This window comes from Arachis ipaensis, chromosome B10 (genome assembly GCF_059453495.1).
Source record: "Arachis ipaensis isolate K30076 ecotype BB chromosome B10, ASM5945349v1, whole genome shotgun sequence".
NCBI classification, from domain to species: domain Eukaryota; kingdom Viridiplantae; phylum Streptophyta; class Magnoliopsida; order Fabales; family Fabaceae; genus Arachis; species Arachis ipaensis.
Genome location: NC_142435.1, coordinates 131,156,623 through 131,173,656, shown reverse-complemented (window position 1 = coordinate 131,173,656; position 17,034 = coordinate 131,156,623). Strand labels below are relative to the sequence as shown.

Sequence of the window (17,034 nt, the reverse complement as noted above, 5' to 3'; positions counted from 1 at the left end):
AATACATAAGAGTTGGAGTTGAATTCTTCACATAATGTGGATAAAGTGAACTTGTTGATTAAATACATGAATATCAAAAGCATATAATTCAGAGGCAGAGTATCTAGTAAAATAGACAATTTTAATGTACCTCACATGTTAAAGGTGTTTTATCCTAATAACTTCCCCAATGCAAACTTTTAAGCTTTTGGATTGCGCAAAAACTTGAGAACTGCCTGAAATTCAAGCACAAAAGGAAAACTAAATGGATATGACAGCTAATTTTAAGCATAAATCAAATAGTATTTTAACGTTTGGTTTACCAAAGAGAGGGAGATTCAAACCCGCGACTTCTTAAATGAGTATAGGAAGATGATGCCATTTAAGATATAGTTCATTAATTCATTAGCTTTCGTTTTTTCTTTTAAAGAAAAGAAGATTTGTGAATTTATGTTTTATTAAAAAAAAACCCTACCTTTTCCTAATTAAATATGCCCTCCCTCTACCTTTTCTGCTATGGCGACAGGCTCCACCGATTTCAGTCCACTAGCGAGCATCTGTACCTTCCCTGCACTATAATTCTATCTTTATTTAATTAGTGATGTATTTGATGTATTTAATTTCCTAAAATTTTTTAATATATCTCTAATTTTGTTGTTCCTAATTTATGTTAGACGTTTTATTAGATTTATGTTAGACTCTATCTGCTAGTACACAGCACAAGGGAAATTAGTAATTATAAGGGGGACACATTTTGTAATGATTTCGTCTGTCACGGCCTTGGACACACTCCAACGCTACCGTGTCGGCACTCGGACTCACTCAACCTCTTGAGCTAAGACCAAGTCAGCCTAACCTTCAATACTTAACAAGAAAGCTAAGAATACAAGAGAACACAAGAGAAAGAAAGCTTTGGTGGAAGAACACTTTATTGCTCAAGTGTGGTTACAAATGATTCACACATACCCAAACTCTAACTCTCACCCCTATTTATAGCCATCCACCTCCTCAATGGATGGTTAGGATTAAATCTAATCAACGGTCCAGATTAATCATCCAGAACCTTCTTTACAAATATTTATCCTACCACAACTCTCTAAATGTTTCTAGATTATTCCATATCACTCTTTATACTTCTATATACATCTACACTCTTCTAGAATACTCTATGACCTTCCAGAGTCTTCTAGAACCTTCTAGGGTATTCCGGGACCTTCTAGGACATTCTAGAACGTTCTGGAACCATCTAGAGTATTCTCAAACACTCCAGAAAACTATACAAACACTGTTAAATCTAATCTTCTAAAATTTACCGTGACATTCTCCCCCACCTAATGCGCAGACGTCCTCGTCGCGTTCTGTTCATGAGCGCTCTAGGTGTTATTGAAATTGCCACAGATCTTCGCGAGTTTCCCAGCTAGCTTCGGTTATCGGGAGCCCTTTCCACTTGATCAAGTATTGGATACTTGGTGGCACCCCTCTTCGTCGCACGATGCGATTAGCTAAGATCTCTTCGATTTCTTTATCAAAGGATCTAATTACCACGGGCGGAGCGCGACTTGAGTCACCTCTATTCGGTTCGTCTTGGTCTCCATGATATGGTTTAAGCATACTCACATGGAAGACCGGGTGGATCTTCATAGAGGGAGGGAGTTGTACTTTGTAAGCAACCTCCCCAACACGTCCAATGATCTCAAATGGCCCTTCGTATTTGCGGATTAAGCCCTTATGAACCTTGCGAAAGGCTTTGAATTGTTGTGGAAGAAGTTTGATCATTACCTTGTCTCCCACTTGATAGCTTGTATGCCTCCTCTTCTTATCTGCCCATTTCTTCATCCTCTTGGCAGCTTTGTCGAGGTAAGAACGAGTGACATCTGCTTGTTCTTCCCATGACTTAATCATATGATAAGCTCCAGGGCTCTTCCCTGAGTAAGAGGAAGAAAGAGAGTGAGGTGTAAGCGGCTGTTGTCCAGTCACAATCACGAATGGGCTCTTCCCTGTAGACTCACTCCTTTGCAGATTGTATGAGAATTGAGCAATGTCTAGGAGTTTTGTCCAATCCTTCTGATTAGCGCTTACAAAATGCCTCAAGTAACACTCAAGTAAGGCATTCACTCTCTCAGTCTACCCATCGGTTTGAGGATGAAAGCTTGTTGAGAAATGAAGCTCCGACCCAAGGAGTTTGAACAGTTCTGTCCATAGTCGTCCTGTGAAGCGTGGATCTCGATCACTAATGATGCTCTTAGGCAATCCCCAGTACTTCACCACATTCTTGAAGAATAGTCGTGCTGCTTCCTCTACAGTGCAGTCAGTAGGGGCAGGTATAAAGGTAGCATACTTCGAAAATCGATCCACTACCACGAGAATAGATCCAAACCCCTCGGACTTCGGTAAGACAGAGGTGAAATCTAGAGAGACACTTTCCTACGGTCGCTCTGATGGAGGCAAAGGTTCCAACAACCCGCTTGGTGTCTTGTTTTCAATCTTATCTTGTTGGCACACAAGACAAGTCTTCACATAGCTCTCCGCTTCATCTCTCATTTGAGGCCAATAATAAGAAGATTCAATGAGTGCCAAGGTCCTTCGCTGACCTTGGTGACCAGCCCACTTGGTGTTGTGGCATTCCCTCACTAATTTTCTTCTTAGATTTTCCCATTTAGGGACGTATAGTCTTCTCCCTTTAGTGTAGAGAAGGTCATTTTCTAACCAAAATCTTTTGGTCTTACCTTCTCTAGCCAACTCCACCAACTTCTTAGCTAATGGATCGTGATGCAACCCTTCCTTGATGATATGCATAATATCTCCTTCAACCACAGAAATGGCCGCTAACTCAACCTTGCGACTCAGCGTATCTGCTACCACATTAGTCTTGCCTGACTTGTATTCGAATTTGAAATCAAACTCAGCCAAGAAGTCTTGCCACCTAGCTTGTTTGGGGCTTAACTTCTTTTGAGTTTGGAAGTAGCTTGTAGCCACATTGTCTGTCTTGACGATGAAGTGTGAACCAAGCGAGTAGTGACGCCAAGTTCTCAGACAATGCACCACCGCTGTCATCTCCTTCTCTTGGACAGTGTATCGCCTCTCTGTATCATTTAACTTGCGACTCTCAAAGGCAATAGGATGTCCTTCTTGCATCAGAACTCCTCCAATAGCGTAGTCAGAAGCATCAGTGTGGACTTCAAACACCTTTGAGTAGTCGGGTAGTGCTAGTACTGGTCCTTCTGTGATAGCAGCCTTCAACTCATCAAAAACCTTTTGACACTCCTTTGACCATTCCCAAGAGTGGTTCTTCTTGAGAAGATCAGTTAATGGTGCAGCCTTGGCAGAGTATCCCTTGATAAACCTCCGATAGTAATTAGCCAACCCAAAGAATGACCTCAATTCAGATACCTTGTTTGGAGGTTTCCACTCTTTGATAGCCTTCACTTTTCCTTGATCCATGCAGAGAGTTCCATCTTTAATGATGTGTCCCAAGAAGTGGACTTAGTCCCTTGCAAAGGAACACTTTTCCTTCTTCACATATAGGTTATTCTCTCGCAAGATCTTGAACACGGTTCGTAAGTGTTCTACATGTTCCTCCAAAGTATTGCTATAGACAACAATGTCATCCAAGTAGACCACTACAAACCGATCAAGGTAAGGTCAAAAAATCTCGTTCATCAAGGTACAGAAGGTCGCAGGAGCATTGGTCAAGCCAAAAGGCATCATCAACCACTCATACAATCCATACCTCGTGACACACGTGGTCTTAGGTTCATCACCATCGACAATTCTCACTTGGTGGTATCCTGACCTCAAATCTAGCTTTGAGAACCACTTAGCTCTACCAAGTTGATCAAACAAATAGGCTATCAAAGGAATGGGGTATTTGTTCTTGATGGTTACCTTGTTAAGTGCTCGATAGTCGATGCATAGTCTCAATGAACCATCATACTTCTTTTGGAACAAGACTGGTGCGCCATAAGGTGCCTTCGATGGACGGATGAACCCAGCATCTAGCAAATCCTTGAGTTGCTTCTTCAACTCATCGAGTTCTGGCGGTGCCATCCTATAAGGTGTTGAGGCGGGCGGCTTTGCTCCTAACTCCAATTCAATCTTGTGGTCCACCTTCCTCCTAGGTGGTAGTTGTTTTGACAACTCGGGAGGCATCACATCCTTATTTTCTTCAAGGACTTCCTTGATTTTGGGAGGAACATCTTCTCTTTCGGATGTTGACTCCTCTTGTAATAGATCCAAATATATAGTCTCTCCCTTCTTGAACCCTTTCTTGAGTTGTATGGCAGACAGTATTGGTGGTCTGCCAACTTTAGAGACTGTAGGGACCATGCATGGAGACCCTTTCTCCATGACGCATACTACGTCGTAGTATGGCATAGGTATTATATTTGCTTTCCTTTGCAAATCGAGTCCAATGACTATTTTAAAACCGTCCATGGGTGCTACTGAGAAATCCACAAGGCCCTTCCAAGAACCAAGAGTCATCTCAACCCCTTTTGCTACTCCCTTAAGGGGTTCACCCTTGGTATTCACGGGTTTGAACCAGCCATTCTTTTCGGTGATCTTCAACCCAAGCCTCTTTGCTTCATCAGGCGTGATGAAGTTGTGTGTAGCACCAGTGTCGATCATAGCCATGACGGGTTTTTCATTGATAAAGGCTTTGACATACATCAAGCCTTTCTTTTCTGTAGTGCTTGCCTCTTTGCCCTTCACAGCATTCATGTGTTGGATAGATCCAACACACTCAGTTACTTGAGTTTGAGCTTCTCGTTCCTCGGCGATAGATGCCAAAGTCCCTAGCTTGGGACAATCCTTCATTTGGTGTGGTCCCTTGCACACGAAGCATCCTCCTTTGGGCACGAAAGCCTTTTTCTTTTCTTCGTACTCTTTCTTTGAAGAGTATTTTCCTTCCTTCTTGGTTGAGAAACTCTTTCCCTTGTCTCCCCCACCTTTAGTAGAACTAGGCTTGGAGGATGACTTGGGTTTAGAGTCTCCCCTATGATACTCAATGAGTGATTCGGCCACCACGATGGCCTCATCGATATCCTTAACATTCCTTCTTTGTAGTTCTTGCTTTGCCCAAGGTTGGAGTCCATCAATGAAGAAGAACAATGCATCCTCTGATGCTAAGTTGGGGATTTGAAGCGTGAGAGTAGTGAACTCCTTTACGTAGTCGCTAATTGTACTATTGTGCTTCAACTCCCTCAACTTCTTCCTTGCTTCATAAACCACATTCTCAGGGAAGAATTGTCTTTTCAACTCCCTTTTGAAATCTTCCCATGTGGCTATGTTGCGAGTACCCTTTTCCATATCTACGCACTTTCTCCTCCACCACAAAGTAGCATTATCAAAAAGGTAGAGAGCTGCAGTGCGTACCTTTATTGCTTCTTCAACCACCCCTTGACCTTCGAAGTACCTCTCCATTTGCCATAGGAAGTTCTCCACCTCGCGAGCGTCCCTTACGCCCTTGAAATCCTTTGGTTTGGGGAGATCAATCTTTATCGTATCCCTTATAATGGTTGGTCGAGATTTTGCCTCCTCGAACCAAACTCGAACTTCCTCAAATAGCTTTAAGGAATTTTCAAGCTTCTCTTCGATTTGGAGCATGCTTTCTTTGAAAGCATCTAGTTCTCCTAACACGTGAGCCTCGAGGGTCTCCTTATCATGTTCTATCCTTTGGAAACGCTCATCCATAGAGGATAGAACATTCTCCAACACAGAAACTCTCTCTTCTAGTAAGTTAGAGTCCTTACCTCTAGGCTCACTTGAAGAACGGACCTTCTTGCCTCCCCATTGAGAAGGAATAGCATTCCTTCCCCTTTGAAACTCAATATGCTCCATGGTGATACTAGAAGCCATACCCACAAATCACTTGTACTCCCTCTCGAACCTTACTCTGATACCAAATTGTCACGGCCTTGGACACACTCCAATGCTACCGTGCCGGCACTCGGACTTACTCAACCTCTTGAGCTAAGACCAAGTCAGCCTAACCCTCAATACTTAGCAAGAAAGCTAAGAATACAAGAGAACACAAGAGAAAGGAAGCTTTGGTGGAAGAACACTTTATTGCTCTGGTTACAAATGATTCACACACACCCAAACTCTAACTCTCACCCCTATTTATAGCCATCCACCTCCTCAATGGATGGTTAGAATTAAATCTAATCAAGGGTCCAGATTAATCATCCAGAACCTTCTTTACAAATATCTATCCTACCACAACTCTCTAAATGTTTCTAGATTATTCCATACCACTCTTTATACTTCTATATACATCTACACTCTTCTAGAATACTCTATGACCTTCCAGAGTCTTCTAGAACCTTCTAGGGTATTCCGGGACCTTCTAGGACATTCTAGAACGTTCTGAAACCATCTAGAGTATTCTCAAACACTCCAGAAAACTATACAAACACTGTTAAATCTAACCTTCTAAAATTTACTATGACACGTCGCTCAAATTACGTAACGGAAATATATATTGCCAAAAAAAATATACCTCTTCAAAATGGAGATTCAGTCAGTAACTCAGTATATGAATTTCTATACTAGACATATAAATAAAATAACTTGAGAGTCAGCAGTTAGTTACACGTGAGAGTTCAGTTAGTTACTCTGTGCTATTTAAGCAATGCATGTCAAGCAGTTGTTGAACAAATATAATTACAATAAGCTCACACTCTCAACTCATCTCAAATCCCTCTTTCCCTCATTCTCTCCAACTGAGGCCTCGTACCTTTCACTGAAAACAATATAAGACGCCACAAATCATTTCATTTCAAGGAATCTCTTTAAATTTGAACAAAAATAATTGACCATTTCATTCACTTACAGTTATACCATCAACCCACAACCCACTCAAGTTCTAGTTCTTGTTTTTGTTCATCACATCATTCTATTCCTCTCAATCAGTGATCCAACCCAGTCTGAAATCAAGTAAATAATCTCTTTATTACTACTTAATATTTTTATTTTGGCTACAAATTAAACATATATCATTTTATATAAAAAATGTTTCACATATGTATGATCAAGTTCGTTCCAAATTAAAACCCTGTGGTTTGGTGCCCACATGTTTTTCTCTTTGCCATTGGTATTCCTTAGCTATGTACACAGTACAAAATCGTTGCAATATTATAATAGCATCTTTGAATAGTGCAACGAAGATCAGACATAGTTGTGTTTAGTTTGACAATTTACTATGTTTGTATGCAAAGGATACTAGTTCGCTGGGTTCCACCGTCTGAAGGGTCTATCAAACTCAACGTGGGTGGAAGTTCAAGAGGAAATCCAGGAAGAGCCGGATGTGGTGGCTTGCTTAGAGATCAAGATGGCAAATGCATTGCCGGTGTTAGAGAATCATTAGAGAATCATTAGAATCATTTTAGATCAGTTAGTATCATTTATATTTATATAACATATCTGTATATTAATTGTAGGATTCTATACTTTTATTACTTTGATTCTTCTGGCACCTATATATACCCCGTGTACATTGTACTTTTGAATAGACTGAACAATACACACAAATATTTTCTTTAGTTTAGTCTCTTGATTCTAACATGGTATCAAGAGTTTAGGTTATTTTTTTCAGAAACAATTGGTTTCTAGTCCTTTTATTTTGTTTCCTTCGACAGTACTTTATGCTCTCTTTTCGACTCCTTCCCACGCTTTGGTTCGTCAACGCCATCACCCTAGCCTTCTCCTCATTGCGATGTTTCCAACGCCACCGGAATCACCACCGTACGCCGCCGGATGCGCCGCCATGCGCCGGTCAAAGTTGGCTGTCCAGTTGAAGCAACCCTCCCCCCAGACGCCTCCAGCGCCATTGGATCAGCGCCTAGATCAACGACTCCAAGACGTGCCACGTGTCACCAAGCAGCCAGACGGATCCGCGCTTCGCCCGCGTGCACGACCCGAACCGCTCTTCAACCTGCGTGTTCGCCCCACCCAGTCAGCGCCTCCCTGTCATTTGTCTCCAATCATGCAGCGCCACGTGGCACACAGTGATACCCTCCCTAAGGTTTTTTGGTGAGCTCTTTTCGATTTTGCCCTCCGTTTTCTCGTTTTTGCCTCCCAAGTTGCAGTTTTTCTATCCTCTCCGTGATCTTTGTATTTGCTATTATGGAAAAGTCAGCTGTTTTTACTACCACACACAGAAAGGATATATTCTGTCGAAATTGTAACCGTTTTGGGCACCTTTTCTCCGTCTGCCCCTCTGTTGAATGTCGCACATGCCACCAGAAAGGTCATATTAGCTACCATTATTCACAAATGTTCTGCTGTTATTGTAAGCTCTCTGAGCATTTGATTACTACCTGTCCTACTCGCCCACCACGTCCTAAGCCTGCTTCTGCTTTTGATGCTACTCTTGAATCTACTACCTCTGCACCTCTCAACCCGTCTCCTATCTCTTTATCTGATATTGCATCTCTTCTTCAGCATCTTCTCTCCCTTTCTGGTAATACCCCTGCTGCTCTTTCAACTCCTCCAGGTGATTCTACATGGTATTTTGACTCGGGATGCTTTAATCACATGTCTCCTTTGCGTAATCTCTTCTCGTCTCTGTTTACCACTACAAATGCACCTTCTGTCAATACTGCTAATGGTTCCCTTTTGCACGCAACACACAAGGGTTCTATCTCCCAGTCGACTCTTAATCTTCCTGATACTTATTTTATTCCCAACTTAAACTTTAATCTTATTTCTGTTGGTCAACTTGTTGATCTGGATTTTGATGTCACTTTTTCTATCTCTGGTTGTCGTGTACAGGATCGTCGGACGGGACAAGTCATCAAGACTAGACGTAAGGTTGGAAGGTTGTTTGAAGTTGAGAATCTTCATATTCCTCATGTACCGAATCTCTGTGCTGCTTCTTCTCCATCTACCCTTCACTTATGGCATTAACGTCTTGCCCACAGCTCCTTAGAAAAATTGCGTCATCTTGTGTCTCAAAGTGTTTTGGGTCAGGTTCCTAATGAATCTTTTGATTGCATTTCTTATCAAACTGCCAAACAACCTGCTTTATCTTTTCACAATAGTTTCTCTCTTGCTTGCTCTCCTTTTGATCTAATTCACTCTGATGTTTGGGGTCCCGCTCCTACCGCTTCTATGGAAGGAGCTCGATACTTTGTTGTCTTCATTGATGATTATTCACGCTTTACTTGGGTTTATTTGATGGCCAATCGCCATGAGTTACCTCAGATTTATATTAACTTTGCCACTATGATTAAAACTCAGTTTTCCAAGGTCATTAAGGTTTTTCGCCGTGATAATGCTATGGAATACCGTGATTCCAAACTCTTAACCTTTCTTGCAGAACAGGGTACCTTGTCTGAGTTTTCTTGCCCTGGTACGTCTCAACAAAATGGCCGAGCTGAACGCAAACACCGTCACATTCTTGACTCTGTTCGTGCAATGCTTCTTTCTTCTTCGTGTCCTGAGCGTACTTGGGTGAAGCTGTTCTTACTATTGTTCACGTTATCAATAGACTTCCTTCTTCTGTTCTTGGTAATGTTACTCCCTTTGAGCGTCTTTATCGTACCTCCCCAGATTATAGTTCTCTTCGAGTTTTTGGTTGTGTCTGTTTTGTTCTTCTTCAGCCTCATGAACATAGCAAACATGAACCTCGGGCTCGTATGTGTTGTTTCCTTGGTTATGGCACTGAACACAAGGGTTATCGTTGTTGGGATCCTCTCTCTAAACGTATTTGTATATCTTGTCATGTTGTCTTCTGGGAGCATCATATGTTTTCTCGTTTCTCCTCCTTTGAGTTTATTCCTCCTACTTAGTCACCTTTTTTCTCTAACCCCAATGTTGATCTTTTTTCTAGTGATGATTCTAAAGGTTCTGTCTCGATTCACCCTCCACAGCCTCCTGTTCTTCCGCCTTCTCCATCTCCCGATGATTCTGAACCGGACGACGCTCTTACTACTACCGTCATGCCTCCTCCTTCCACTCGCTGTTCCAGGGTGAGAAATCCACCTCCTCATCTTATTGATTATCATTGTTTTTCTACTATTCTTCATCAACATAAACCTAAGTCATTCAAAGAAGCCTCTACAAATCCAAATTGGCAACAAGCAATGTAGGAAGAAATACAGGCACTTGAAAAAGCACACACTTGGAACTTGGTTGATTCTCCTTCTAATCAGGAAGTTGTGGGAACCAGATGGTATACAAGATCAAGACTCGCTCTGATAGTTCTATTTACCGTCATAAGGCACGATTGGTTGCTCAGGGTTGCACGCAAGAGTATGGTATTGACTATTAAGAGACTTTTGCTCCTGTTGCTCGTCTCACATCTGTTCGAGCTCTTCTTGCCATTGCTGCGGTCAAAAAATGGTCTCTCAGTCAGATGGATGTGAAGAATACATTTCTTAATGGAGATTTGAAACAGAAGGTCTATATGAAACACCCTCCAGGTTATCCTTGTCCTTCTGGCAAAGTTTGTCTCCTTCGCAAGGCACTCTATGGGCTTAAGCAAGCTCCTCGTGAATGGTTTGACAAGTTCAACACTACCATATGCAGTCTTGGTTTCACTTGCAGTCCTCATGAGAATGCTCTCTTTATTCATAAAAGTGAACATGGAGTTATTCTTCTACTTCTGTATGTTGATGACATGATCATTACTGGAGCCGATGCTGATGGTATCTCTGATCTCAAGGTGTCCCTTCAGCATATTTTTGAGATGAAAGATCTTGGTTCTCTCAGCTATTTTCTTGGTCTAGAAGTCATATCCACCGATGATGGCATCTATATCTCTCAGGCTAAATATGCTTCAGATCTTCTTGCTCGAGCCGAAATTACAAATAGTCGCACTAAGTCTACTCTTGAGCCTAATGTTCGATTTACTCCTATGGATGGCACTGTTTTGGATAATCCTACTCTCTATCGACAGCTAGTTGGAGGACTCGTCTACTTAACTGTCACCCGACCAGACATCGCCTATCTAGTTCATGTACTTAGCCAGTTCTTGTCAGCTCCTCGTACTAGTCACTATGCGGAAGTTCTTTGCATTCTTCGCTACATCAAAGGCACTCTATTTCATGGCCTTTATTTTTCTGCCCATTCCTCTTTGTCCCTTCAGGAATACTCTGATGCTGATTGGGCTAGTGATCCTACTGATCGTCGTTCTACTACTGGTTACTGTTTGTTTCTTGGCAACGCTCTCATTTCTTGGTGTTCTAAGAAGCAAACGTTCACTGCTCGATCAAGCACAGAAGCTAAGTACCGTGCCCTCGCTGACACCACTGCTGAGGTTATCTCGATTCGTTGGCTTCTCGAAGATTTGGGTGCTCCTTAGTCGTCCCCTACTGATGTTTTTTGTGACAATCGCATTGCTATTCAGATTGCACATAATAATGTCTTTCATGAACGCACTAAACACATTGAGATTGATTGTCACTTTGTTCGGAACGTATCCTTATTGATGCTGTTCGTCTCATTGTTGTTGGAACACTGGATCAGACTGCTGATATCTTCACGAAAGCTTATCACCCGACTCGTTTCTGGACTTTGTTATCCAAACTCAAGATGGTATCCTTAGCTCCCACTTGAGTTTGAGTGGGGATGTTAGAGAATCATTAGAGAATCATTAGAATCATTTTAGATCAGTTAGTATCGTTTATATTTATATAGTATATTTGTATATTAATTGTAAGATTCTATGGTTTTATTACTTTGATTCTTCTGGCACCTATATATACCATTGTACATTGTACTTTTGAGTAGACTGAACAATACACAAAAACATTTTCTTTAGTTTAGTCTCTTGTTTCTAACAGGCGGATTCGTCAGTCATATTGGTTTTGCCGGCAGCGTCGCAGCGGAACTAGTAGCTATTCACCATGGCCAAAGACTTCCCGGAATTCGCAGACATTGTGGAAGAAATTCATCAGTTCATGCTTCTTGAGTGGGATGTCACTATCTACCATGCCATGAGAGAAGCAAATTCGTGTGCTGATTTTCTGGCAAAGATTAGCTCTTCTTCAAGTTCTGCGTTTTCTCTTCTGAATTAGCCTCTGCCGAAACTCACTCACCTTCTTCTTGCCGCCTCCAAGGGTGTTCTTTATTCTAGAGCTTACTTATATGAGGTTATAAAAATTATTGAACTTTTTTTTTTCATTATTCCTTAAATTATGCATAGTTGATGTACTCTTTTTCTTCTATTGGATTTTTTTCCAAGCTCCAGGGGTTTGGTCCATAGGGGTTTTTAAAGGAGGCATAACCTGCATAGGCCGAGTATCCATATAGTCGATACCAATCTTGGTGGAACAATTACTATTCAAAAGTATGTATCATATTCAATTTATTGGTACAATTACTATTCAAAAGTATGTATCATATTCAATTTCAATGAAGTTACAAAATTTCTGAAGAAATTATTGAATTCTATAATTATCAGTACTAATGTAATATTTATCAAACCATAGACATATAAATACATAGATCATATATTAATTTTAAATAAGGCATAGATAGATGCTCCAATTCAGTTTATTTTGCGGCAGTTATCTCTAACTTGACCCTTGTAACTTCTTTGATATCAAGCAAGCTCATTTTGGCTTGTTGGAAATCCAAGAAGAACAAGGCTTGGTTCTGTGCATAAGAGTTGACAAAGTTCCTAGTTCTTGGACTAGTGAACAATGTTTGATCAGATGTGAGAACCCCATTGCTGGAAACCAAAGCGTCGAAGTACAAGTTGTCGAAATCATTCCTTGTTTCATCGAAGGGATGCTCAGCATTGTTACCATCACTGCATGTTCTGGACAGTGTCTTTGCAAATTCTGAGTTCAAATTTGAATCCACTTTTGTTAGCCTATTCTTAAAAGAAGAACACCTAGCTACTCCTATTGTATGATCCCCTGAAAATTCAAAACCACAGCACATTATTAAAAATGTTTCCTTGTTGCATAATCTCTATGAACTATTCTATTTGAAAATTATATGCATTTATAGTTTAATATATAGATATTTTGTAACAGGAGGAATGACACGGTGAAAGCTAGTAATTATGAATTTAGAAGCCTTTGTCAAAAAGTTTCACTTAATTATGATATTCATTATTCGTCAACAAGCATGTATATATAGAAATAGAAGCATAGGGACATATATGTATATTAATTACCAGAGAGAGCCACCATCTCTTGTGCTGAAAAGCCATGTTGGCCAAACATCTTGATGAGATGAGAAGCATTGAAGTTGGGAGATGACAGATTCATGGTATCCTCAATTTTGGACCTTGTTCCATCTTTTCTTCCCTTTGGTATGTCCGCCTGCTCATTGCGCCATGCATAATATATATTTCTAATAGAAAGTTTTGGTAGAAAGAATATTTTATTTCTCAAATGTTTGTTACAAATAACTCACACACTAATTTTCACCTCCTATTTATAGCTATCCACCTCTTTAATAGATGGTTAGGATTAAATTTAATTAACGTTCCAAATTAATCATTTAGAACTTTCATTACAAATATCTATCCTAGTATCCTACCACAACTTTTTAAATACTTCTAGATTATTCCATACTACTCTTCATACTTCTAAATATATCAAGACTCTTTTATAATACTCTATGACCTTCTAGAGTCTTCTAGAACTTTTTAAGGTATTTTGGAAACTTCTAGGAGATTTGCATTCTCAAACAATCTAAAAAATTATACAAACACCGTTAAATCTAACATTCTAAAATTTACCGTGACATAGTGCATCAATCCAATTGCACAGACATGACACAAAAATAATAAAAAAATATTAAATATATCATATATGTTAATTAAAATTATAAGGCATAGAATTAGTATTCAATTAACTTAAATAATGAAAAACTATTAAGTATTAACTAATACATATAAATATATATAATATATAATAATTAATTTTTAGAATACAAAATAATTTTTTACAATAGCATCACTCTAATTTTAGAACTGGTTCAGTCTGTGATAGTTTCTTAGGTTGTATTTGTTTATAAGCATAACACTGAGATACGGACACAAAGTCACAAAATCGTGTTTGATAAATGAGACATGGACAGAGACATTGTGTCCATAGACACTGAATTAATGTATTTTGTGTCTATCCTGACAAGAAGAATATCGAGACACTAACAAAGAACACGACTTATTTTTTTATTTTTCTTTTATTATTCTTATTAATTTTTCATAATTATAATTTTATTATTATTATATTTTTCTTCTCAATTTTTTTGAATAAAAAAATGAGAATAAATTATATTTTCATAATTTGTTCTGATTTATCACCAAACAGAATATAAAAACACAAAATTTATATATTCTCAGTGTCTTTTCTTATCTTACTCTCAAAAATAAACGTAGTTCTAGTGTTCATGTCCTTCATGCACACCTTACCATTTTTTCTCTAAAATCGTTAACATTAAGCGCACCGTTACATTATGTCATTTTCCTTAATAAATTACATTCTCGTAGCATCTAATGCATTCGTTTCTCTTTCAGAACCAGTTCAATCCCAATCTATTTTAATTTGGCTTTGAATTTTCTATTACGTTTGGCCACAATGCATAGATTCTGAAATATATGCTTGGGCTAATTGTTTTGTTCTTCAAAAACTGCATCTTCCAGTTTACATATTTTTTGGCTTTTGAATTTATCCATTCAATTATATTCTTGTTATCTAACACCAGCTTCAAATCATTAATTTTGACATGTACAACATTTACCAATCAATTTACATTATATCTCCATTAATTTTTTTTGTACCATTTTTTTCGTCATGCAAACTACTTTACCTTTTTAGACTACTTATTTTCATTGGCATGATCCTTTTAACATCTAATAGTGCAAAATATTTAAATCAAGACATGAAACAACGTGCTATTTCATTAAAACCATCTATAATAATTATTGTAGGGAGCCGAAAATAAAAAATGTAGAGGAAAAAAAGTAAAATAAAGAGAGAAACTTATTTTGTATGCCATCAAAAATACTAAATAATGAAAAGAAAAAGAAATCAAAATTGAGTAACAATAGTTAACAATAATAAAAAAAATTATTTTAAACTTATATCAATTGTAAAATTTCAATGGTCATACTGTCTTCTAAAACTCCTTTTTTCATCTATAGGAATCACTGCATACTTGAAATTCACTGGTGATTCCTCAGTTGAGCAAAGCATAAAACCAACCATTGCACTAACATGAAAAATTAAAATAAAATAAAACAGTTATTATAAGATAAAGATATATTACTCGAAATTAATCCTTTTTTTTATACAATTCAAAATATATTTAATCCCAAATTATCAAAATTATACTCAAACTCAACTACATCCATAATTTAAATTTATCTAAAAATTCGGGTGCTAAGCAATTTCAAATATTTTAGCAATGAATTAAATAATAATAAAAAAATTTGAAAATAAAAAAATAAATAAAAATAAGGGTGATGGGTTAAAAGATTCTATAATAGTTTTCTAAAAGAAGAAAAAGAAAAAGGTTAAAACCAATAATAATATACAGTACTATCTAAATTATAATAAATCTAGAAAAAATAAAAGAAATAAAAATATCAAATTTAGAAAATAAATGAATGAATGCCTAGATCATATGTATTTACTAATGGTTGTAGCAACCAAAGACATGTAACACGGTAAGCTAAATTGAGAACAAATTAAAAAAAATCATATGCTATATATAGTAAAGCAGATTTAGAACAGATAAAAAGTAATAAAGCAGATTCAAGAGTAACAAAAAATATAGGGTTAAATATTTTTTTCGTCCCTAAGATCTTGACTCAAAATCAAAATCGTCTCCGACCTTTTTTCGTTATTAAAATCATCCTCAACATTACAAAACGTTATAAAATCATCCTTTTGTAATGAACAATATTTTTGGAAAATTTTATCCTTAAACAAAAATTAAAAAAAAAACATGTAACCAAACGCAGATCCCTCTTCTCTTCCTTTCTCATTCACAACAACAATCCTTCGTCTTCTTCTTCTCATAACAACCCTTCTTCTCATATCTTCTTTCTTCTTCCTTTTTCATCATCTTCTTCTTCTTCTCATTCACAACAACAATAAATAGTTTAGGAACATATGTGACCTTCATATTGAACAACTCGTGGTGGAATCCCAGGAAAGGAATCTTCACCCACCTCCCATCTCACGGTAACCTTGATTTTGTACCATCTGCATGATAGAAATAAGAATTAAAGGTCAAATTCATCATAAACATGAATAAATAAATAATGAAGCTTCAAGAAATTGGAGCTTACCCTTGTTAAAAAAGGTCAAGATTATGAAACCTATGAATGTAAACAACAACTTCATGAACAGCATCTAACACAGGGAGCTGGCTTGGCCTTTCAGATCCAGGTTGCTGCTCAACATTGCCCAACCTCTTTGTTGACAAATTCTTCTGATTCAGACCCACAAACCATCTCAGTCTCCGAAACATATGTAGTCACTAGCAACAGTAACAGATAAAATAATGAGCTCAATTACAAGACCGATGATCATTCATCTGTTATCCTTCTAACCTTTCAATTGAACTAGATCAAAACCCCGCTACTACAACAGAACCCAAAAAAGGATCCAACTTTCTCTCACCCACCTCGATTTCAACCCAATCCACACCCATTTGAGCTACCCATCAATCTGAATAATGTCAAAACTTTATGTGCTAGTTGAAGGTTACTACAAGAAAAACACCCATTCAGGTACACTTGAAAAGTGTAGCCAAAAGTGAAAAAAAATGATGCCTTAGGCTACGGCTACGCTTTTTGGGCTACGGCTACGCTTTTTGGGGTGATTCCTATTCGCCCGTTGCCTATTCTCAAAGGCTACGCTTTTCTGCACCAAGGGCTACGCTTTTGGCGTTTGGGAATAGGCTACGCTTTTCAAGTGATGCTGTCCAGGACCAAAGGCTACGCTTTTCAGCTTTCATTCTTCCAGAATAGGCTACGCTTTTCAACGCTACTACATCACTTGTAAAGCGTAACCACATTGTATACCATAGCTACTTTTTATAAGCGTAGCCCTAGGTCCCTCTTTTTTTTTCTGTATAACCATA

The 17,034-nt window shown here is 38.4% G+C and overlaps 2 protein-coding genes across 2 annotated transcripts; both read right to left on the bottom strand.

The window, feature by feature from the left end:
* Window positions 1-1,359: 1,359 nt before the first annotated feature.
* On the bottom strand, window positions 1,360-1,815 carry LOC148581743 (uncharacterized). The gene has a single exon (XM_088493439.1). It carries the CDS (start codon window positions 1,813-1,815, stop codon window positions 1,360-1,362), a length of 456 nt encoding a protein of 151 aa, XP_088349565.1.
* Window positions 1,816-12,473: 10,658 nt separating this feature from the next.
* Window positions 12,474-13,230, bottom strand: LOC107621085 (peroxidase 47-like). Its single transcript, XM_088493165.1, has 2 exons — window positions 13,109-13,230; window positions 12,474-12,845 (listed from the first exon to the last, which is right to left on the bottom strand). The coding sequence occupies exons 1-2, from the start codon at window positions 13,200-13,202 to the stop codon at window positions 12,478-12,480; spliced, it is 462 nt and encodes a 153-aa protein (XP_088349291.1). The 5' UTR covers window positions 13,203-13,230; the 3' UTR covers window positions 12,474-12,477.
* Window positions 13,231-17,034: the final 3,804 nt, after the last annotated feature.